General features: G+C 26.9%; 2 protein-coding genes and 1 long non-coding RNA gene across 3 annotated transcripts; all 3 read right to left on the minus strand.

Annotated features, from left to right (window-relative positions):
- Nucleotides 1–340: 340 nt before the first annotated feature.
- On the minus strand, nucleotides 341–9461 carry LOC105849404 (uncharacterized). Its single transcript, XR_010635530.1, has 3 exons — nucleotides 9319–9461; nucleotides 9023–9106; nucleotides 341–412 (listed from the first exon to the last, which is right to left on the minus strand). It is a non-coding gene; the product is annotated as an uncharacterized LOC105849404 (long non-coding RNA).
- A 1605-nt stretch (nucleotides 9462–11066) lies between these two features.
- On the minus strand, nucleotides 11067–16298 carry LOC105849403 (innexin inx3). Its single transcript, XM_065788364.1, has 2 exons — nucleotides 15655–16298; nucleotides 11067–12096 (listed from the first exon to the last, which is right to left on the minus strand). Exons 1-2 carry the CDS (start codon nucleotides 16117–16119, stop codon nucleotides 11368–11370), a joined length of 1194 nt encoding a protein of 397 aa, XP_065644436.1. The 5' UTR covers nucleotides 16120–16298; the 3' UTR covers nucleotides 11067–11367.
- Nucleotides 16299–19110: 2812 nt separating this feature from the next.
- Nucleotides 19111–23645, minus strand: LOC105849405 (uncharacterized). The gene is made up of 2 exons (XM_065788365.1): nucleotides 23163–23645; nucleotides 19111–20112 (listed from the first exon to the last, which is right to left on the minus strand). The coding sequence occupies exons 1-2, from the start codon at nucleotides 23625–23627 to the stop codon at nucleotides 19288–19290; spliced, it is 1290 nt and encodes a 429-aa protein (XP_065644437.1). The 5' UTR covers nucleotides 23628–23645; the 3' UTR covers nucleotides 19111–19287.
- Nucleotides 23646–26311: the final 2666 nt, after the last annotated feature.

The following is a 26311-nucleotide window of genomic DNA, read 5'->3' on the forward strand; positions in this document are numbered from 1 at the left end:
AAGGAAGGAGAGTTTTCTTTTAAAAGCTAATAATTAAATGTACTTTGTTTTATCATAAAATTATGAACTATTGTTTTATTTAAAAACAGTTTTGTGTTATATAAATATATTAAATATTTATAAAAAATTGTTAAGTGAGCGAAAATAGCCCAAAAAAAATTCTATTAAAAAAAATAAAAAATGAATTTTGAAAATGAGTTCTAAACCAAAAGTCATTTTCAAATGAAAAATAGCTTTGATTTAACAGTAAGTAAAAATAATGACTAAATATATTAATACAAGAGTGGTCTTAAAATAATGTAATATAGAAAATGCTTTTAAAACACAAAAAATAGTCAAATTTCAGAATTTACTATATTGCTATTTGATAATTTACAATCAAATCCAAGTCTCATAATACCAATCAGGGTGCCTAAAAAAATCAATTATCATTTAGTTTATATATAATATAAACAAATATATATGTGTATGTATATATATACATATATATATATATATATATATATATATATATATATATATATATTATATATATATATATATATATATATATATATATATATATATATATATATATAGTATATAGTGTGGTGTAGTAGTAGAGCGATTACTTCATAAACGAGAAGTTCGAGTTCAATCCCCATCATGTCCCTGGTTGTACTGCACTCAAATTGCTTCTACACATAGCAGCCTTGTTTTTCAAGGTTTGTGTTTTGCAGTTATAAAGTTAAGAGAGGGTTGAAACCACAATCAAGTAGCCTCCTTGACTGTAGTGGCCTTTTTGGCCTTAGGGAGGCAAATAAACATAACAAAAATATATATATATATATATATATATCATGCTTTGCTTTAAAGTATAAAGCGGCACACCATTTACGTAAGCGGTAAGCCATTTCAGTCGAGACACTTTTTATCAATTTTTAATATTTAAACAATTTTAAAGATAATGATTAAGCGGTAAGATAAAAGATGTAACTTTATAAAAACCACTGATGAAGTTTGAATGATAATTATGTAAAAAAGTTTGAATGACAATTACATTTGATATTACCTCGCAAATTGGTTCTTTTAAACTTGGTCACACGGTTTGCAAGTTTTTTTTATAATTAAGCATTGTGGAAAAAACTAAATTTCTAAAACAAAGAAAGCAAAACTAACAAAATGGGAAATTAAAATAAATTTAAATGGAAAAGAATTTTAAAAAATTATTAATTTAAATAATTTGTGTACTGTTTTTGTTTTTGTTTCTTTAGAGTGATTGTTATTTTCAGCAACAAAATTGGATAAGGCAAAGCAAAAAAAAAGTTTCAAGTCGACTTTAAAAAGAATGATTTTCCTATATTTTATTTATGTTTTTATAAAGGAAAGCGAAAATATAAATTGTAATCTGTTTGTAAAATACATATGTATAATTTTAATGTGACAAGTATATATTGTCCCTATATGAAAACGTCTATGTAATGTATGCGTATACTTTTATGTATAACTTTTTTTATTATATAATTACATTTATTTGTTCATAAGTATACCAGTGTTTCACAGGAAGATGTGGGACCGCACGTCATTATATGACCAGGCAAATCACATTTTGTTTTGACAATTTGACCGCAGCTATTTTAAAAAACATTTTAAAAACGCGCTAAATGAAAAATATTCTAAACTATACCTTAAGTGAAATAAACCAAAACTTCTTTACAAACATTTTTATATTAGCGAAACGCTTTTAAATAAAGTAACAATTTACTGATAATGATTTTTTTTTAAGTATAATTGATAGTTGTATATAATTTTTTTAATTTATATTATAAAAATTATTTAAGTATGCACTTTTTATAATAAACGTTATTAAAAAAGAAAAAATCATGTTGTTTTTATAAACGATGACTTTCTACAACAACAAAAGCTTTTTAATGAACTTTAATATAAGATTAATTGAAGTTAATACATTTTTAAAGGTAAAAAAAAAATTGTTAAAAAAAAATTTTTTATTTTGAAAGCCTGTTAACAATTAAATAAGTTTGATCTTTAATGCTTTTATATTATCGAAATACATTTTAATGAAGTAAAAAAACACTTCAAATTAATTTTTATATTAAGTATTAATAACAAACTGTTGTTTTTTATTTATTTATATAATTATGTATTTTTTATGATTAATGTTAATCTTTTGAAACAAATTAAAAAAAAAAAAGTACAAATGTTAAAAAAAAAATGAAACAAAATGTTTTTTAATGCAAATTATTTACTTGTTTACATTTACATAGAAACTGATACTTTTAAATTAGTAAAAAAAAAATACTATCATTTAAATCAAGTGTATGTATTTTTTTAAAAATCATTAAAAGTAAATTGTTCTTTGTTTATTAATGTTTATTAATGTTTTAAACGTTAATAAAGATAAAAAATTATTCCGAATGTAATTAAAAACATGATTTAAATAAACTAAGCATTTTAGTTTGTTAAGTTTTGTTTTAGTTGGGTTATATATATATAATATATATATATATATATATATATATATATATATATATATATATATATATATATATATATATATATATATATATATATATATATATATATATATATATATAATTAATATATATATATATATATATATATATATATAAATATATAATTATATATATATATATATATATATATATATATATTTATATATATATATATATATATATATATATATATATATATATATATATATATATATATATATATATATATATATACATATATATATATTGTGTTTTTGCTTAAGTTAAGTGTTTCTTTTATTGTCTCTTTCATTAAGATTTTTTTTCTTTTTTAAAGTTTTTTTTAGATAAGTTTAAGTAAGTTTTTTTAGCTCATTTTTAAATATTGAAAATATGTCAAAAGCCATGGTCAAATCGCCAAAACAAAGTTTTTTTTGTGTACTCATATAATTGTGTGCGAACTCATATAATTGTGTGCAAATGTCTTCCTGTGAAACACTGTATACGTACATTTAGCTTCAAATCTGTGATTCAAATCCCACCGCTTGATATTAAAAAAACTTGCAAATGACTGTGACCAAGTTGTCTAAAAAAACTCATGCTACATTAGGGTGTTCCAAAGATATGTAAAAAAAACTTTTTATTATAAACTTCTCTTATAGACCCAAAATTCTTTATCTATACTAAGGTAGAAGATAAATACTAAAAAATTACTCTCAGATCATTTTAAGTGTTTACTGTAAAATTCCTAAATATTCCTTTTTTTAGCTAGAAAATAAAATAAAATAACTGACTGAATAATTCTTTTAATAATAAACATATCTCAATATTATCATATAGAATGCTTTAAATTTTTATAAGTCCTTTTCGAGTCACTTTCTTTGTTACTTTCTTTTCTCTCCTCTCTCGCTACCAATAGTATATTTTGAAGCTATTCTTCTTTTTGAGAACATTAAAAAAAGTCGTTTATTAAGCCAATGTTTCTTTCAGCACTGTTGTTAGTTACGCTAAGTTCTTTAACAAAATTTTCAAAAACACTTTATGATTCAGTTTTTGAGAAGCTGGAATGAGAATGAACCCAATCTTTTACTTGATTTATAACTCCTAGATGTATAAATAAAAGCCAGCTATCAACAAACTCTGAAAGCTTGCTGTTTGGTAAGATTAAAACAAGATTAATTTTTTCCATATATATTTATTCTAGCTCTGGAACTGAAAAGGAAATTATTAACTTCAAAATCTGATACTTAACAAACATTGCCAAGTGAGAGTCAACTAGTATAAACAACTAACCCTGGAGAAAAACACCATGAATGTTTATGAAAACTTTTAGTCAAAGCATTGCCAACATTGGCATTAAATTTGCTTTAAAAGCATTAAAATCATAAAGTAAAGCGTGCTTAGTGTTTCTAGACTTGAAGTACCACGGAGCATAACAAACAGCAACAATAAAGGCATACATTTCTATTTCGTTTTTATATTTTCATCAGGTAAAAAGTTTACAACAGCGGACATCATTTATAGTGTAAGAATATACAACGCATCAGCTATAAATCTTGCTTTAAATTCTTTAAGCTTATCAGATTTGATGACAAGATAAAAAGCCAAATATTTTACAAGCTGATTATAATCATTTCTTGGAAAATTTTTATTCTCCAACAAATACTTTGCATAATCTTTAGCTGCTAGTATCAAGATGTAAAGCTTGCTACCTACTTTAAAGTTGTTCCAATCAAACTTTTTCAGTTCTGAAGTTCTCAAGTTTACAGATTCATGAGAAATTTCCGAGTGTATTCGGAAAGCTATGTACATAGATTTGCTTGGACCCTTAGATTTAACTTTAGAGATAGCTTGTATTGCATGAGTTCATATATTTGGTGTTGATACATGGAGTTCATATATGTGGTGACGACACATAAACCAAAACAAACGCTAATTAAGAATTCTATTAATTATTATTACAGCTCCATTTACTCTACCAGTATTACTTAATCGGTATCAGTACAGACTCCAATTAATCTTTTATTTCAAAATACTCTAAAATGTTTTGAACAAAATAGCTTGGTCTTTTCTTTTAGTGCTTTCTACAGCTTTAATTCCAAGTAGGTGATCATCTTTTGTATTAAATTTAGATCTGGTAACAGATATAGCAATCCTTTCCTTTATAAATGTAATTTTTAACTATTCCTCGATTTCTTTTACCAACTTACTGTCAAAGTGCAAGATCAATTTCTTTCCCAATATTTCTTTATAGTAGCTTGATCTGATGGTGGCTCCTAAATTAAAAAAGATTTTTTTTCTCTATATAAACATTATTTTTTGTTTTAATACAAATAATCTTCGATATACTTAAATCTACTTCTAGCTATTGAAGTTCTAGATATATTTAAATCATGAACATTTCCCCTAAAGCTTTAATAACAGCTCCTAGAAACATTGTGAGCGAATGCTAACTCAAAATCTAACACTAACAGGTGTTTTAGCTAATAGAAGCTTCTCTCTGTCAAACTTTATTGCTATTTTTGAACAGCCGGACTTAGAGGGGTTTTAACGCTTTACCTTTGTGTGTGTTGGAAGCTGATTTTAATCGCTTTCTGGAAAATCGAAATCACTATCATTAGCAACTGAAGACTGGTGAGCAGCAGAACCTAAGTAACAAAAAACATTAATAATTTATAATGTGAATAAAAGTTGAACCATTATTAAAAATAATTATTTCAAAATTTTTGAATTGAAGATTAAGATATAATTTACCTGATTCCTCAGATTCATCTGAGTCATGAGAGATCACTTTATCCATTTCTAAACCAATTTTACAATCTAATCTAAAACTTTCATTAACTCTGCATTTTTCTTCATAAGATCAAATTCTTTCATACCTTCTAATTCTCCTTTCAATTCTTTGTTTCATATTAATGTCATGCTTTTCACTTATCACACTTCTCCTCAATGTTTTCTGATCTTGAAGAAAAGCCAAACCTTCTGTTATTACAGCATTCAATCTTGGCATATCTTATTTGATTTTATTTTTGCTTCTATGTTGTTTTGAGAAATACCAAATAAATTTTCAAGGAATTCTTTAAACTGATACTTGTGTGCTTTTTTTTGGTAACTGTGTTCCAGGTTAGATAACTTGTATTTCAAATAATTGTATGTGCAATTTATTTAGTTAAATAAATTTTAAATAAAAAAGCCAGCATATTTCCAAATATTATCAATTTTTCTAAGACAGCACATCTCTATATTTTCATAACAGAAATCTTTGTCATCCTACTCCAACTCTTTGTCTCGCATGAAAAATTTTCGTGAGTATACTTGAGCCTTTTACTTTTTTCTGTAATAACATACTGATAATATCGTAGATTTTTTCTATTTGTTGGAAGATTCGTTGATATTGAGGAAAATCAGATATTGGACTTCTGAGAAGGTAAAGCAGTCGTGGTGAGTTTAAATTAAAATTATACTTTGATTTGTTTTATTTTAGTGATCTTTTTTTTCTCCATTTGTGATAAGAAATTGTTATCAGTATTTATTTTTTTATAATTTAAAAACTAAACTACACAAAAAATTCTTTTGTCAAGAGTAACAATTCGATTAGTTGTTTTTTAATTAGAAAAAAATGATTGGTTTACGTTTGTTTATGTTTCCTAAAATTAAAAAAACGTAATCAAGATTGCTGCTTTCAAAGTTGATATATTCAAAAGTTTTTCTTATTTAAAAAGTATTTTAAATAAGAAAAAGTATATTAAAAAATCAATAATTTGAAAATAGCTGTTAGTCCAAAAAAAAAAAAAAAAGTACCCAATTTATCAATGTTAGTACTTAAATTTTTGACACTAGCACCCAATTATCGATATTTTAAAAAAACATCAATATATATTGTTTTTAAAATTTCCTAATATTTGGAATAGTGATCAAGAGAAGTTTGTTAATATACTACTAGTTGATCAGTTACCACCATATCCTAATACAAAGCTAACAGTTTTTTTTTAAAAAAATTACAGATGTCTTTTAAACAGGTGTCTTTTAAACTGAAAAACAACAGCTATTAGAATTGTTAGAAGTTTTCATTTTGATGCAGCGGAAATAATTAAGTTAAGAAAAGTTCAGAACACTTAATAAAATCCATTTTTTTAATTTCTACAGTAAGCACTTAAACCTTTTTTCAATACACTAAATAAATTTCAATAATGGTCTTCTATAAGAGTATAGACAAAGAATTTAATGTGTACAATTTATTTTTATATATAATTTTGTGACACCCTAATGGACATACAAAACAAAAAAACGGCACGAGTTTCCTGGGAAGGTTTGCTTGAAGCAATATAACTCTTGAAATGTCTTCATTTATGTCTATATTTATAAGATCTATATTAATGTCTATATTTATAAGAAAAATATAAACTTCGTTTATATTTTTCTTATAAATATAAACGAAGACATTGCAAGAAAAAAATAGTTTAGAAAAATAATATTTTATAATAGTTACATCAGCTTTACATAATTAACAGATTGTGCAATATCAAAAAAATGAAAACAGAAATTTCTTTAAAATTTTGATTAAAAAAGTTATTTAAATTCCTTGTAAACATGTTAAAACACTGAATCAAAAAATGTTTATAAAGAGTACGTTTAAGTTATTTGTAAAAGCGTAATTGTATATATTTTTTAATAAATGGTACTTAGAAACTTAAATCTTGGTTTGTCAGTAAAAAAAGTGCTGGAAAAGTAATTAACTTTTTTTTTTTAATATATTGTTTGTTTTTTAATATAATATTTAATATTTTTGTTTAATTTTTTAAAAGTATAAAATTATTTTTATTTGCAAAGCCACAATTTGAAATAATGAAAAAAAAATTAACAAATTTTAATTCATTTATACAAATATAGAAAAAAGAAAGAAATTAATTTATGTTAAATGACAATAAAAAAATCTAATAATTTATTTAATAATAAAAATTAATAATAATTTATTTAATAATAAAAATTAATAATAATTTATTTAATATTAAAAAACAAAAAAAATTGAAACAAAATAAACATTTCACAATACGTACATTTACAAAAAAACACTTCTAGATTTGTTTTTATTAATTAGTAAATTAAACTTGTTTTGTGGTAGTTCATTTTATTGCAGTAGTTTAAAAAAGTTAATTTCTATAAATAAAACAGAAAATAAAGATAATTTTATGATGTCAAAAAAGTTCAGGAACTCTTCCTGATGATCCAGCAATGGTGAAACTTCAAGTCGAAGATAAAAGTTAGATAAGTGTTTTTTACTAATTATATATATATATATATATATATATATATATATATATATATATATATATATATATATATATATATATACATATATACATACATACATATACACATATATATGTGTGTGTGTGTGCGCGTGGAAATCGCAAGATCTGGAGCTAAATAGGCTAAAAAATTGAAGACACATTTCCTTTTTAGTAGCATCAAACAAATGAGTTTTTGTTGTGTTTCTTTTTAGAAGCATATATAAACTAAGATTCTTTTTTGAAAAAAAAGAAAAGTTTGCCATGACTTTTATGTTACTTTTATGTGTGGTTACAATGTTATTTATTGATTTTATTGCTCACGAAAATTTTGTTGATGTTTTCATGGTAAGATGTTGTCAAATAAAAGATTGATCATTCTTTAAAACTATTTGTTCAATTTTTTACACTAATTTTCTACCAAATGTTGCACTTTTAGTACCTAATTTCTGTTTTCATGAATTTGCGAACTTTAGATATTAAGGTGGGGTGGGGGGAGAGAGGGGGAAGTTAAACATTGCTTTGGTACCTGCCCTTCCCTTAAACTTAATTTATATACCATTAGTATACGTTGTTAAGAGATATTTTTTTTTTTATTCACTTTTTGCATTTATTTAGTGAAAAGATGGTGGTTGAATACACCCTCCCCCCATCTTAGTATGTCCTATATCTGGAGACCAAATAAACTTTGTAGCCTATTCTTACACCAATAATTTCATACTAAGTTATTGGCATTTAGATAAGAATAGACAAAGTTATAATATTTTGTAAAAAAAAAATATTTTTGACCAAACTTTTATCAACAAATCCATATATGAAAAACTTGCTACTAAAAACATATCTTTTTGTTAAATTGTTCAATTCTCATAATTTTTTCACATTTAAAATACTGACGGGCTTTCAAATAATATATAACATTCTAGTATTTGATTCATTTAAAAAAATCAGCCTACATACCTAATATATATATATATATATATATATATATATATATATATATATATATATATATATATATATTATATATATATATATATAAAATATATATATATATACATATATATATATATATATATATATATATATATATTATATATATATAATAATATTAATAATAATAATAATAATAATAATAATAATAATAATAATAATAATAAAAGCAACATATATGTATATTTATAATTACATACTTTATTATTAGTGTTCTTATTATTCAATATTGATATTTTTATAAAAATACACCTGTTGCTTATAGTGGTTGCCAGTTAACTCAATATCTCGAACAGTCAATATTTTTGCGAAATCATCTTGTCTTACTCGAAGTGGCTATAAAATAAAGTTTAAAAAAAATGCAAGTAAACAAATTGAACTAAATTTAAAATGCAGTATAAAAAATATGAAACTATAAAATTGAGTATAAAGTGTAAAAGCTTGTAATTTATAATTAACGCCCAATTGAAATGATAATTGAATAAATATCTAATTGATATATTAAAACAAATATTTTCTTAAAAATAAAACAGTCGCTTTTAACATACCCGTCCACCATTCTGGAATTTATTTATTGCACCAACAATTGTTCCACCTAGCCATAAAGAGCCACCGATAATTAAAAACGGAGGAATCGATTCCCACCACATTACTTTTATCTATCAAGGTCTTCTATCAAGAGAGAATTTCATTAGGTAATTCAATTTAAACGATGTAAGGTAATATTTTATGAAATTATATTTATTTATATTTAGAAAACAAAATATACTAATTGTCAATAAAAATGTGTATTATGTGATGGTACTATGTATGTGCGATATTTAGAGGGGCAGTACGAAAAATAACGGACGCGATTGAGACATTAACTCGGAAAAACTTTTACAGTTGTAGGTAGGTTGTAGGTAGTGTTTATCCATAAGAAACCAAACAAATAGGTAAGCACTAGAATGTTTCTTATTTTAGGAGTCCTTTTTTTCCCTAACTAGTACTGAAAGTTTCTTATGTTTGTTAATATGATATACGTATTCCATTCGCAATCGAATAGAATTTCGCAAGTGCAAATCAAATATTCATTTAAACAGTCGTTCACCGTTGTAAATAATGCTTTTTAACGTCGTGTTATATTGATGCGATATGTAGGTGATAAATTTAAAAATATTCCTCGAACTCCTAATAAAATATGTTTCTCGATGAAATGTAACTTAATACTAAAAGTTTCTTAAGATTTTGGGCCTTATAGTACTAGTTTTTTAAAAACATGTTTTTTATTTAAAAAAAGAACCAAAAAAACGTGTAATATATAGTAATGCAATATAAAATAATATATATTGCAATAATATATAAATGCAAGATATAAAAATTATAACAATAGACAATTAAAGTAAGGTGACGTTCTTTGATTTTGTCTTGCAAATTTGACCAATTGATTTAGCACAATAAATCCGCTTAAATTCTAAACGTACAAAAAATAAAGTTTGTGTTATATCTTCATTAAAAAAATTTATTTTTAAGTAGTGATAAATCGTAAAATAACATATGTTTTTGTTTTTGTATATTATATGTGTGGGCTAATTTGTGGGCTCTTGATCAACATTGAAATTTAATTTTTATAAAATTTTCGAAATTTAATTTTTATCATTTAGTTTTCATCAACATTTGATTTTCATCAACATTGGGACAAGACTATCCACACTCCAGCTTAGCTTTGGGAACATTCCGGTTCCAATGTTGATGAGTTAAAATAGCTTTATTTTTTCAGATATCTATTTCTAGATCTATTTCTTTAAATATTTTATTTCATTCAGTTAATTGATTATTTAGTTTTTTAAAAGGTTAAAAGATTTTCCTAGGATGGTCAAAAACACGAAGTTTGGAAAATTTTATGAAGAAACTTTTTTATTTGATTTTTAATACTTTTCAAAATGGCTGTTGACATGACAACGTTGAAAGTTTGAGAGTTTTTTTAATACTTTTCAAAATGGCAGTTGACATGACAACGCATGCTGAAAGTTTGAGAGTTTTTCTTGAGTATACTTGGATTTACATTTTTTTTTTTACAAAATAGATATTTTATTTTATTGATCTTTGCAGTTCTCCAGATTTATAGCGGGGGAAAAAATTATATTAAAAAAGGTTTATGCACAACGAAAATTGTTCACACAAATTATGTTTTGAGTGAAAACAATTTGTGTGAGTGTTTAAAAGTTCCTTTAAATAAATGAAGCATATTTATTCAAACCTGTTTATGCTATCATTAACAAAACTATGTAGATGAATTAAAAAAAAAAAAGACATATAATAATATTACTACAGTTTATTTATTTTTACATTGATGTTAAATTGTCAACTATCATTTCAAATTAAATCAAAAATCTAACTAAACAAACATTTTATTAAAAGAAACAAACAATAGCAATGAATTATTTAGTTAACTATTAAAGACTGAAGAAAATTTTATAATTAATCGTTAAGCAGTTATTTACATAAAATCTTTTTAAAACAATGTCATATTTTATATAGAATAAGGAACAGGTAGTTCAACATTACATCATCTTCTTTATCTGTACTTCTACTCTGCGATTTAAAGCGATTAAATTTCATCCTCTATTTATTCTATGAAGTTGGTTGCTTAATTCAAGTACTTGTTGTTTTAAGATTTCTATAGAAACATCGCTGTTGTCTTTAAATCTCTCTTGACGCAATTTGTTAATAATTAAACCATAAAGCGGTGTATTCTGCGAGTGTATATATTCTAAGTACTCTTGCTCTCTTAAGGTAAGTGCTTTTAAAACTGATCCAGTTTTTTTGCTATGTTTTGCAAACGGCAAAATTATTAATAAATATGTTGTAGCATGATAAAAAAGCCCTAATGCTGACGAGATTATGCCAAAAACAACAAAAAACCATAACAAAATTAAAACATAATGATATAGTACGTGTGCTGAAAACTCGCATATGAACTTGTGTTTATTATTTTTTAAATTTGTGTTATCCATCCATTGCTCTTGGATATCACACAACCCAAAGCTAGGAAGTAGTATTTCTCCTGCTCGGAATGTGCTTCTATATTTTGAATAATCGAGCATTGAGGATCCAGTTTTTTCAGTCCATCGAAACCAGTTACGTGCGTAGCTTAAGTACCCTCCGTTTAAGATGTAGTCAATCAAGAGAATTGTTCCGACGTTTGAAAAAATATACGCAATTTTAATTGCAAAGTTGATAAATATTTTGCAACGTACGCGTAACGTTGCGTTCAGACTTTTGTTGAAATAAGTGCAAAACACGTCATCGCTTGATTGAGTTTTGATTGCATTTTTTAGAGATATCTATAAAATATAAAAAAAACTTAAATCTTCAAAACTTGAAACTGTTAAACAAGAATGGTTATCTAAGAAAAAGAGCGGAAGCTTGTTCTCCCAAAATTTAAACAAGTTGTGTGACGAAGTACGATAAAGTTTAAGGTTAATAATAGTAACGGCTATTGTTAATGATTTATATGAGTACATGATTTAGATGAGTTATTTGAATATCGCGAATTTATAATTATCTTGTTCTATCTTCACATTTTAGAGTTTTAAGATAAAACGATCTAAAAATAAAAACTTTAGGAGATGACATATAAAAAGATTTTTATTATGCTTTCTCCGTAACTTTTTTTATTACAACATTGGTTTCAATATAGTAGAAAAACAATTTTTTGAGGTACATAACACAATCAATAACACAAATTTTCAAAAAAGTTGAGATAGAACAAAACAATTCTAACCTCGCGGTATATCCTTGTAAAACAAAAAAACGCTGAAATTAATTACAATGAAATAAATCTTTTTAAATAGTTAAATTAGTTGCAAGCTACTCACAAAATATTAAATGCGTTAATACTGCTTAAATTACACTATGTAACAAATTTTTACTTTGGTTTTGTTCCTGGGTCGAAAGTGTATTTTCTTAACCCGTTAGGTCTGGAACAATAGGAAATTGCTGTTATTTCACAAAACTTTGTTTCTGTGTTCAGGACAAGGAAATTTGGAAAATCCCGTGTTTTCGAGAAAGTTCTTGATTTGCTTTCAATGCCGAGCTTCCTCCTATAATACTCCTGAATTGTTAGAGTTGTTCAGATGTTTCTACAACTCTTCTAACACTCTAGAAACTTACAGAACTTTCGAGAAACTCGTAGAACTTTCTAGAATGTTCTTCAACGGTCCAAAAGTAGTTGTACATGAATAAAAGCACAGGTGTCTTGGACCAAGATTCCAAGGATAACGATTTGTAGTTGAAGAGAATTTATTTATTTGATATGGCGTTTAGAGGTTTTTGCACCCAGCTGATTCATTTTGCTACGTGTGCGAACAATTCATAAAAACAAGAGCTAAAAATTATTCCGGGGAAGCAAATTATATAATGTGCGAGGCCTACAAGGCATGCTTCGGCGTGCCGTTCGCGGACCAAGACAAATCTTGGGTACCACATTTCACATGCGAATACTGCAAAAAAACATTTGAAGGTAAACTGAACAATTGCTTTTTGCTTAGATGTGTTTTAATTTATTTTCATAAAATGTCAATGGTTTAGATTTCAATGAATTGTATTTTTCAAAGTTTTGTCATAAGTCATGTACTGTGAGCAAATTAAAAATTTAAAATATTAAAATTGTTCCATCTTAAAATTATTCCATATTTAGAAATTTCCTGTTATCAAATTATTATAGTTTTTATGTATTATTATGTGCTATGTTACAGGTTGGTACAGAGGAGAGAATTAAGCCATGAAGTTTGCTACCAAGCAAATTTGGCGAAAACTGACGGCCTTTTCAAGCAACTGTTAATAATGCATGGTAAACCCAAAAATTGTCGCATCGGCAACATTTGCCTCAGTACTACACAGCCCCAATCTGTCTGTTCCAACTCCTTTTATGCGGCGTTGGCTGTCTTCTGGAGACAGCAGCTACTCAGATAGCAAGGCAGATACTGGAGATATACTAGATTCCGCAGATGAATTTGGGGATAGAAAGCCGTACTTCCTTAACCAGAAAGACGTAAACAATTTATTTAGGCATCTCGGGTGTCTGATATCCAGACTCAAACAATGGAACTTGGTTGATGAGAGCGTACAAGTCACGGATCAGAGGAAGCGGCATCAAAGATTTTCCAACTTCTTCAGTCAACGTGGGAACCGCTGATAGAACCTCATAAAGTGCTTACGCCAACGCTGTACATCAAGTTAGGTCTTATTAAACAATTTGTCACTGCTCTTTACAAGGAGTCAGCAGCATTTCAATACCTCCAAGATCTTTTTCCGAAGCTGTCCGAGACTATGGTCGGGGCTGATATATTCGTTAGACCACAGATCAAGAAGATCATAGAATGTGAGGGTTTTGCAAAACTGTTGAAAAGGATGGAGAGAGCTTAGAGCATTTTCGTTGCAGTTGTTCAAGGCTTCCTAGGTAATTACAAAGTTTAAAATTATGTGAAGCTGGTGCAGACTCTCAAAAAGAAACACGTCAAAATGGGATGCAGAATGTCTCTGAAAGTCCGTATCCTTGATTAGGATCTCGACAAATTCAAGGAAAACATGGGCCCTTACTCCGAGGAGCAAGGGGGGCTACATTTGGAGGCTACTACAAGAGAGTGATTCACAGGACAATTGTAAATCTATAAAATCTAAGCATTTCCGACTTGTCTATGGTTTCAGACTTGTCTATTTCTTGTGTAATTTTTGTTTTAACCTGATCATAATGATAAAAATGAAAATATAATTGTTTTATTTTCACAAAAAAACGAGTTTTCTTCGTGCTGTTGTTGTGTAAGCAAAATTTTTGCTTAATGAAGTCGTTTTTTCACATACTTTAAACATAAGCAATTGAAATATAACACCTAAAAGCTAGGAGCAAAAATTGTGTTACATAGTGGTATTCTTCAATCAAGCTAAATTAAGCTCAAATTATTGCAATTATCGTTAAAAATAAATTATTTATTATTATTACTAAACTAAAATTTAAAAATTTGCAAAAAAAGCTTACATAAAAAACAAGTAAATTTTATCCTTTCTAAAGCCTTTTTAACATTATAAAAATAGAGTCGTGCAATCAAGTTTTAAACATTGGAATATCTTCGTTCAAATATTTTCCATTTTTTACTTACTTTATTTTCTTTAAAAAAAAAAAACAATGAAAAATAATGTAAGAAAATTGAAGTAACAAAAAAAATAAAAAAAATAAATGAATAATAACACTTGCATTGCTATTGGCAAATTTTCCCCTTTTTTTTAATGCAACAATAAAACCTTTATTATTATTTTTTTTATTTAGAATTTAATACCTATGATGCCTTAAAAAAAAGTATTTTAAAATTTAATTCATTTAGAAATAAGAAATTAATGCATTTAAAAGATACGTTCTATTTTAGCCAAAGCAGTCACTAAATATATACTTCTATGCCTTCTATATCTCATGCTCAAATGACATTATTAATCTAATTCGCAACCAATTATTTACAGTGACGTCACCCGACAAATCTTATATGTGTCATCAAAGGCAGTTCTACAAATACAAGAGGGGAGCCTGTCGGTACTTGAAAAGTACCGGCTGGCTCCTAAAAAAATTAAGTCCAAAACTAAAATTCACCCGACTGAAATGGCTCAAATACTAAACAAGCCGACGATGTTCCTCATAAAATCGACTCTAACTTGAAAATCATCTTCTTTTTTTAAGGGGGGGGGGGGGCATCTCTACCCCTATTTTCCCCCCTCCCCACACACACATACTCACACACCGTGAAATTGTCGTTGTGTAACATGTTAAACGGGTTTTTTTATATGGCTATACATTATATGGTTTTTTATTATCATTTGTACTTTTTTTTTCCTCTCAATATTCAAAAACTTACCAAATCTGTGTTCACAATCTTGAAAGCAGTATGAGGAATAAAATATAAAATCATCAATGAAGCAATGAAAAATGGAAACCATTGGTACTGAATATAATACAACTTTTCCATACGGATGCAAACTGAATCCCTAGTAACGGTGCACAAACTGCCATCTTTTTTAAGACCATCTTTTGTTATATCTTCTGGTATGCCGTAATATGTTGTCATACGATTTGTCATATTTTTATATATATAGAAGCCGTTTATCCAACAGGCTTCGTTTATAAATTCGCTTGAGAACTCAATGTTTTCGGATTTTGTGCATGTCAATTTATCGACATACCAATTCACTCCAACGGCAATTGAAGATAGCAACAGTATTTTAGGCATAAATATTCTACTGTATTGATCAAATATTCCGTCGTGACGCGGTTTAATTTGTATTGACAAAATGTGCTTTACATCGTTTAAAAGGAAATCCATTTTTAAATATCTTCAATTTAGAAACTTAAGTTTGAAAAAAAATGTATCAAAGGTATTCAGTCTTTACAATGATTTCAAATAAAATATCCTTGTTTAAAAAAGTTATAGCTTAATCAATCTGAACATTGATGAAAATTATTTTTATCGCCAATATGTTAACGCAGACAAAAATTTAGTTTGACAAAAAAATAGGTTTCTTGTTTTAAAACCTGAACATCTTGTGAACGTATAAACAAAAGATGACGAATTGCTGCCATAGAAACGAATTTTTCATTTACTGGTTTAGTTTTTTTTAATGAATTTGTAATTCATTAATAAAAAGTGTTTTGCAGAAAAATCAACTATCGCAAATAAACAGAGATCAAAATCTCACTATATATCACCATAAGTTTAAATTTGAAAGTATTTAGATGAAAAGATTCCGATGTTCTAAAAAAATATAACTGACTTTTAAAAACATTAAAAAAAATTACTTTGAATATAATTTACTACATTTTCTTGTTTTAGTACATATTTTATATTATAAAACTTTATAATATACTGTGAAGTACAAAGTGAAATACAAAAAAAAGAATGATATGTAATGCTTGAATCAGAAATTAAAGAATACAGAAAAATAAAAATGTTTGAAAATGTTTATAAATAGAGAAAAAAAAAAAAATGCTTTTTATGTTCCTTTTTTGTTTGTTTATTGATAAATTTTTCGATAAACATGAAAAAAAATTTTCTTGATAATATTTTTTACTTTTTTAGTTTTTTAGATCAAATTAAAACTTATTTTTGCTTTATTTAAAATCCAATGTTAAATAAATTTTGTTTCTTTTAAAAACACCATTTTGTAATCTTTTGTAAATAGATATAGGTTATGCAAATTTTAAAGAGAGTTAATATTCTAGATAATTTTATTTAAATTGTTATAAAATCCAAACTAACCTTAAATATTAGTTAAATTTAATAGAATGTCACGTCTATAAATTTCAGGTTATGCTTACGGCAATACCCAAAGAAATTTTTTTGGTAGGTTTTTGGAGGTACAAATGTATACATATGGCAGCGTAACTAGACAAATCCTTCAACTATGTCCTAGAAAAATGCCTTTAATTAGCAGGTTTCAAATAACATTACGTTTCTCTGAATATAAAGATTTATTTTTTTTGCTCGCGTTTTTTTTTACACAAAAAAGACTGTTTTTGAGTTTGGTTTTTGTGTAGATATTTTTGGCTTTTACAAATTTATAGGGTTTTTTTTTACTCAATTTAAACTTTTTGAAATTTCTTTCAACTTTTCTAAAATAATTTTACTTAGTTCTGCTTAATCTTTTTAGATTTTATACTAGATAATATTAATCTAGTTTTATTAAAGTGTTTAACAAAGAATTACGCAAGTCAGATAATAAAATACAGATCTTTTGTTTTGGCAAAAGGGTTTACTAGTTGTCGGGTTATTTCAAAATTTTTCTATTCGAATTTTGTTTAACTTTAAATTCAAAATTTAATAACAAACAAGAATTTCATTTTATTATTTTTTTTATCTTCAGTGTGACCACTGATTACCTTAAGTTTTAATTCAATAATTAAATGATTACTTTGATTGGAAATCTGTTTAATTAATGCTTACAACACGTTAAAATTGTTATATTCTAAAATAATTTCATAAGTTATTGTTAAGAATAAAATACAATTGTAATAATTGTATTAAGAAAATTTACTGTTGATATAATTTATGATAATTATGATTATTTTATAAAAGACTCTTACTATCATTAACATTCTTTTGTTTCAAAACAGTTTTCATATAAACTACGGTTATAAAAGGTAACGATTTCACTTAACAAATGGTGATGAAAAGCTCCACCAAGCAAGGTTTAGGAGTAGCTCTGTTTAATGTGTGGGAATAAAAAGCTAGGTAATTTCAAATTGTATTCATAAAAAAAAAAATCAACGGGTTTGAGTTCTAATCAAAGTTTTGGGAATTATTATTGACTATTTATTTAGACTAATAATTAAATGTTGCTACCAATGTCAAACTCATCAAAACCAATGTCAAAGCTCATCTATTTGTGTTTCATATGGATTCTTGTGGTAAGATTAAAAGATTTACAACTTTTACTTGGAAACAACATTTTAATAAAGAAATGAACAAGAATATGAAATCTTTTTTAAATTAATTATAACTTTTATTGAGGGATAGAGTAATTGGTTTCATTAGGTTAAAAAAGTTTTTATAAGCAAAAAAATATTAGTAATAGTAGTAGTAGTAGTAGTAGTAGTAGTAGTAGTAGTAGTAGTAGTAGTAGTAGTAGTAGTAGTAGTAGTAGTAGTAGTAGTAGTAGTAGTAGTAGTAGTAGTAGTAGTAGTAGTAGTAGTAGTAGTAGTATTAGTAGTAGTAGTAGTAGTAGTAGTAGTAGTAGTAGTAGTAGTAGTAGTAGTAGTAGTAGTAGTAGTAGTAGTAGTAGTAGTAGTAGTAGTAGTAGTAGTAGTAGTAGTAGTAGTAGTAGTAGTAGTAGTAGTAGTAGTAGTCTATATCCACTTAGTTGGCAAAATTTAGCGTTAGGCTCAATCAGCACTTTGTTCTGTACATGAAACAAAAAAAATATTTTTTTATAAACTTTTGCTCTAGATCTTTTTACATCTTCTTACATTAGTTCTACTCATAACTTAAACAAAGAACTTAAATCAGTTAACTTAAAATTTTTGACCTTTTTAAACATTTAGTATTGCAGCACCTCTCTGTTGGAAGTAATTTAGTGCTGAAGCATTCAGCTACTCAATAATTGTTTTAATAGACCACTTGTAAACCTGTATCGAGATCTTTATTGGTTATCATTTGTGGTGAGTGCTTTAAGTATTCGACTAGTAGCTAGTCAACATTTTTTCAACATTAAAAATGCATATGACGATCTAGCTCTGTTCTTTGTCTAAAAAGTTTATATTTTTGTATATTGGTAAGCTACTTGTGTAACAACCCACTATATATTAAATAAATGCAAAAGTAAAATAAACTGTAGTAAATAAGTAAAATACAGAGTTTTTGTCAAGTAAACTTTAACATATTTTAATGTAAACATGATATAAGTATTTCTTTTAACTTTGATAATTTAGAGTCTGTTAGACTGGTAATATTTAAGATTTTCTGTTAACTAAACAAATAGTTCAATAGGAAAGAACTTTAATGAAGTTCTTCAATTTGAAAGTTATTTCGAAATTTTGTTTTTTTTTTAATACCGAGTGTTGGTTCATTAATATCAAATGTTTGTTTATGAAGAATACTTTCAACCTTGATCCGAATTTCAATTACTTTTTTGTTTAATATTTCTATGACTAACGAGTTATTTCCTTCTTCTTCAGTTATCTTCAACCTTTCTAGACGCAATTTGTCTACCAACGATTCATACAAAACAACGTTTTGCGAGTGAATATAACTTAAATATTCTTTTTCTCTAAGGAATATCACATTAAATATTTCTTTATTTTTCCATTTTCTTGGGAATATATAAATCATTAAAAAATAGTTCCCAGTCTGATTTATAAGTCCAATGATTGAAAATGTAATCCCAAACACAATTAAAAACCATAACAGTATCAAAACGTAATGGTAAAGAACATGCGTAGAGTACTCGCAAATAATACTGTATTTGTTTGTACCGGATTCTATCATATCCGAAAATAAAATTTGAACATCACAAAGTCCATAGTTTGGAAGTAATACTTCACCTGCTCGAAATGACTGTCTGTGAATTGAATAGTCAAACATCGCTGAATTGTTTTTGTAGGTCCAAGAAAGCCAATTGCTCGCGTAGTTTAGATATTTTTTGTTAAGAGAATGATCAATTGCATAAAATGTACCAACATTTGAAAAAATATACGCAATCTTAACTCCTATGCTACCAAAAACTTTGATAAACATTTGCGTGGGTGTATTTTGCTTCAAGTTAAAGTAACTATCAAAGATCTCGTCACAAGAATGAATTCTGACCGCGTTCTTTAGAGTAATCTGAAAATAAAAGTTAAAGTTAGTTTTGGAAAAAAAAAAGTTGAAGACAAGATTGATTAGTAGAAATACAAATGTAAATAACAATACAACTTTGCCAGGCAATAAAATACCTGCAAGCTTAAATGTGGAATCGCAGCCTGGATAGAATTTAAAAAACAAAAATAAACTAGAATAGCATTTGCAATACTATAAAACGAGTACAAAAAATATTTTATCAACTGAATAAAAAAATATTTTATCAACTTATTTCTCTAAAGTTTAGGGCAGTTGTAGCCAAAATTCTAGAATTTTTTTGTTTCCAGACTCTAATCATCACAATTTTTAGCGAAAGCATCCTTATTTGACTTAAGTATAAACATATAAATGTTTGGAGTTTGCTTCATATCCGCAAGTTTGCTATGTCAAACACCAAAAAATGGATCCATTCCCTATATAAATATATATATATATATATATATATATATATATATATATATATATATATATATATATATATATTATATATATATATATATATATATATATATATATATATATATATATATATATATATATATATATATATATATATATATATGTATATATATATATATATATTTATATATATATATATATATATATATATATATATATATATATATATATATATATATATATGTATATATATATATAAATATATATATATATATATATATATATATATATATATATATATATATATATATATATATATATATATGTATATATATATATATATATATGTATATATATATATATATATATATATATATATATATATATATATATATATATATATATATATATATATACAGTATTGGACAAAACATTTGCAACCAACATCGAACAATGCTAAAAAGTGTTCCTAATTTTACATGTCTTAAAAACGAAACGAACTATACTACCACAGCAAACAGTTCAGGAGTCTGGAGTCTTAGCATGCCATGACATGAGCAATCAGCTGATAGGTGACAGCACACAGGCAGAATTTCGTTGACAAGTGCCATTTTGCAGCGGACAAAACAAGTGCAACTTTTTTGGTTTGTTTCATTTTCTTAAGTCTGGTCCGTGTCAACGTCACGGAAGTTTTTTAATAATTAAAGGAAGTATCCAGAAGTTTCCAGAAGAAGCATCTGGAAACATCCAGAAATATCCAGAAACATTCAGAAGCATCCAGACGCATCCAGAGGCTTCCAGAAGCATCGAAAAGAAGCATCTAGAATCTTCCAGAACAGGTTCACATAGGTTCATTTTACTATATAAGAGACATGTAAATCGACATGTAATTCAGTCAGTATATGGAAGTCAATCAGTCAGTATTATCAAGACAGTTTATCGAAGTGAGTTTTATCAAAGTGTTTTATCAAAGAACATCAATACAAGAAGTGAAATACAACAAGTGTTTCATTACATCAATACAGTCCACATCCAACCAAGACGTTGTGTTCCACAGAGCATTATTGTATCATCACAAGGTAAATGTAACAAGGTAAGCCTTGAGAAGTGTGATTATTTATTTTTATTATTTTTATGACTTCAAGTGCAAAAATGGCTTCCGCCAGTCTTGGATTGGAACTAAGAAAGAAAATTATTGGCGATTACGTAAATGGAATGTCACAAAGAAGTATTTGTGATAAATACCGCGTGAAAAAATGGACCGTATCAAGACTATGTTCCAACTATGTGCTGTTGAAGCCGGATTGTTTTCTCGACGCCCTGCAAAGAAACTGCTGATTTCACTAAAAAACCAGAAGAAAAGACTCCTGTTTGCTACATCTCATATTGACTGGAATGTGCAGAAATGGCGAACTGTCCTGTTCAGTGATGAATCGAAGTTCAACACTATTGGGAGCGATGGCATTTGCCGAGTACGTCGACCGGCCGAAAAACACCTCGATTTACGTTACTGCCATGAGACCGTGAAGCATGGTGGAGGCAATGTAATGGTCTGGGGGTGTTTTTCTCCTAACGGTCTTGGTCCAATACATCGAAACGATGGAATAATGGACCGTTTCATGTATAAAAATATCCTGAAAGATGTTATGTTACCTCATGCTGAATGGAATATGCCAATAAAATGGGTTTTTCAGCAAGACAACAATCCGAAACACACTGCAAAAGTAGTCAAGCATTGGTTTCAAGACAACCACCTATCGGTAATGGATTAGCCGCCTCAATCTCCGAATCTCAACCCTATCGAGAACCTGTGGGAGATCGTCAACCGCAGAATTAATCGTGAAGGTGTTTGTAATAAGGATCAACTGTTTGAACAAATCCAAAAGGCCTGGGCAGCGATTCCACAAAGTTTCATTGATCACCTGATCGAATCTATGCCTCGAAGATGCAAGGCTGTGATCGACAACGAAGGATTCGCCACGAAATATTGATAGCGAAATACAGCTTGGTCAACTTTTTGTCGAGTTGCCCAAAAGGAAATCAACTTTTTTTAATACTTTTGATTAATTTATTAATTTTCGTGTACAAATAATGAACTTTGTGATGAATAAAACTTGAAGAACTTTGTCTCTAAACAGTTACATAGTTATTTCTCTAAATTGAAAAAATGCAGCACTTTTACATGAAGAAGCTAAATTAGCATTACTTGGTTGCACTCGTTTTGTCCGATACTATATATATATATATATATATATATATATATATATATATATATATATATATATATATATATATATATATATATATATATTTAGTTATTAAGGTACTCCAAGAAGACCTATCAGTTTAATCACAGAGCATCAGTCTTATCACGGGAGCATTTAACCAGGAAGCTCACGCCTCCTTCCTTACCAATGTCGCTTATAGGGTTAGACCTGGCATCGAATTGTTAGGTTGGTCGAATTACGAATCTTTAGGTTCTTACTCAGAACTCTAACCACTGTACCACGGCTGCTTATATATATTTAAATATCTAACGCAAGTGCTAACTTGCGCTAATATTTTAGTAAAAGTTTAATTGCACTAAAATATTAACGTTTATTTAAAACACTCGAAGATACTTTATGCTTACTTACTAGATCTGCATTTATAAACTTAAATCCAAGATGAGGTATAATGTAGAGAATTACAAAAGAAGCCAAGAAAAAGGGGAACCACTGATACTGGAGGTAGTAAAACTTTACCATTGGAATGCAACCTTCATCATAACTTGTTTCGCATAAAATTCCGGTTATAGATATACCATCTTCATTAATATTTTTAGGAATCCCGTAATATGACGTCATTGAAGTCGTCAAATTCTCGTAAATATAAAAACCATTTATCCAGCACACATCAGTTATAAACTGTTGCGATCCTGAAAGTGTTTTCGGGATAATGCAGGTAAGCTTATCAAAATACCAGTTCACGCCAATCATTAATGAAAAAAAGCACATTATTTTGGGCATGAATACACGACTATAATGATCACAAACTCCGTCATGTCGAGCTTTTGTTTTTATCAATAAAACGCGTCGCATATCATCAATTATGAAACTCATTTTTATGAATTTAACCTAAAAATGGAACAAAATATAGAAAAAATATAAAGTATTAAAATGATGAAAATAGTAAATAAAACTTAAAAAAAATTATGTAGTTAAATTACGCCAAAATGTAAAAGTAGTTTGACAAAAAAAGAATTATTAAAAATGAAGTGTTAGTTAAATAACTCTTTATATGGTGTTATCTGCTTTCATCAACACCTTGCAAGTTTATTGATTAGGAAACAAAGAAATTTTTATATTATTTAAATAACAAGCTCCTTTAGAGTTGATTACATAGAAGGTTTATATGGAGGGGTTTACAAAATTATTTTTTAAATTTATTTGTACTTAAGTTATTTTTTAAAATGGGTAATATAACATCAATTATCAATAATATAAAAAGTAATGGCCAAAGTTGTTTTTTTTAGTACAAAAACTGTAAATATTCTAAAAAATAAACCAATTTTTTTTTACTTTTTAAAATCATTTAATAAATTTCTTTTTTTGTACTTCTATGACGTTTGTTACATTTCTAATTGCTTTTTTATTGCATTATTTTATTATATAGTCCTAATTGTTTTTTATATCTAATCTTAACTATTTTGTAACAGTTTTGTTCACATATTTTGATATATTTGATATAACTGAGGATAGTCATGTTTTTAAAATTATTAACGATTTTAACTAATTTTTAAAAGTTGTTTTGTTGATTAACAAACACACACACACACACACACACACACACACACACACACACACACACACACACACACACACATATACTATTTTTATTTCAAATTTTTTGTTTGTATTAACTCATACATTACATCATTGTGTTATTTGTGGATATCAAAGTAGTTGGCGTCAATTTAAATTTAAAGCTAGAAGAACCGATCAAAACTGGATAATGAAAAACTTGTTTCTAGCAAATTGAGCATACAACCAAAATGCAGCAAGAACAAGGCTTACAAGTCGCTGCAAACTTTGGTATTTCCAAAATCAACACTTAAACGCTATCATTAAAAGTCTTCTGATCAGTTTCCAATAAGCAATTAAAGGCTCGTATTTTTACTTGCCAGAGAAAAATCACTTGCAGATTATTTGATTAGGATGAGCAAAAGATTTTCGCAACATAAAAAGTGCAGCTCAAAAGCTTTGCATTTGAATTTTCAGAAGTTGTTGTTCAACATAATTTTGAAACAATTTTAAAATTCGCTGATTTTTTGAAACGTCATTTTTAATTTTTTGGCGTTTTAAATAGTTTTTCCATAGTTTAGGTCTCCAGCATTATATTTCATATTCAGAAGTCTTGCTATTTCGTTGGTTTATTGTAATAAAACTTTTTTTTTATCAATTTATCATTATCGTAATAAAGATTTAAGTAAATATTTATTCATATAATTTTATCATTAATGCAGCCACAATTAATATTCATAAAATCAATGGATAATAATCACATTTATTATTGTAATGTATAATTTCTTATTATTTATATTACCTCATACATTAATATTGTATCGTATATTATTATTTGTCATTGATTGTCATCATTGATTGCAATAATGCAACAAATACGTTATCAACAAAACGTTATTATTCATGCAAAGTCATTTCAAAAGAGTTCAATAACTTCTCAAAAACCGTAAAACTTGTTATAGCTCTCCAAAACTTATAGAGTTTAGAGTATTAACTGTACATGACAGATTCCAATTTTTTGAAGTTTTACGGCACATTTTGTACAAGATAGCATTAAAAAAATGGCAAGGAAGAGCACAAACAATTATAGCCTAAGTATGAGTTTTAATGGTAATTAAGTTCATTTAAAATGACTATTTTCTAAATGAATTTTAATTAAGGTAGAGGCAATTCTACGAATAAAAAGAAGAGGCAGGGCTGGGAATGAATCCTTAAAAAGTACCAAGTGGTTCTTGAAATAATAAAAAAAGGTCCTTAAAACTAACATATTTTTGTTTTAGAAAGTATGCATAATAAAGTATATTCAGAGTATTAGATCTACGTGTTGGGTGCATACCTCCCAGAAAATCCATGTTAAATTTTATTGCAAATTGTTTAACAGCAGTTACTCTTTAACGAGAAGAAATTGGGAGAACAAGAATAATTTTTTTAAATAGAAACTTAAACTTGCCAAATGCAATAAAATTGAAATGAGTGTCAAAAGAAATAAAATAAAATTGTCAACGTTTTAACAATGTCATTTCTAAAAGTTTTTCTATTCATCATTCACTTTCAAATTCTGAAATTCCAACAACTAATAGTTATGGTAGTAGTTCAAAATCCCTGTATAATGATGTAATCCTGGGTATACAATGGTTTTTTGGTTTAGTCATATTTCTAGTCTCTATTTTGGTTGTGGTTTGATTATTTTGATTATATATATTCTATTTAACAATGTTCGGTTTTACGGTTTTTCTAACTAACTGTTTAATTTTTTGTTAAACTGGTTTTGTAACTAAATAGCAAATAATCTAAATTGTAAATAAATTTTTATGGCATTCATCTGGTAGCATTGGACTGCATAGTATAATTGGTATTCACAGAGCTCACACGTTAAAGAAGAAGGGACTCAAACAATGCTGCTGGACAAGATTGGTTTTGCTTGGCAGTAGCAATCATTCCAGCAATGGAGAAAAGGCGCTCAACGGCAGAAAACGATGGCAGGGCAACATTGTATTTGATGA

The sequence above is a fragment of the Hydra vulgaris genome, chromosome 01, assembly GCF_038396675.1.
Source record: "Hydra vulgaris chromosome 01, alternate assembly HydraT2T_AEP".
Classification (NCBI taxonomy): domain Eukaryota; kingdom Metazoa; phylum Cnidaria; class Hydrozoa; order Anthoathecata; family Hydridae; genus Hydra; species Hydra vulgaris.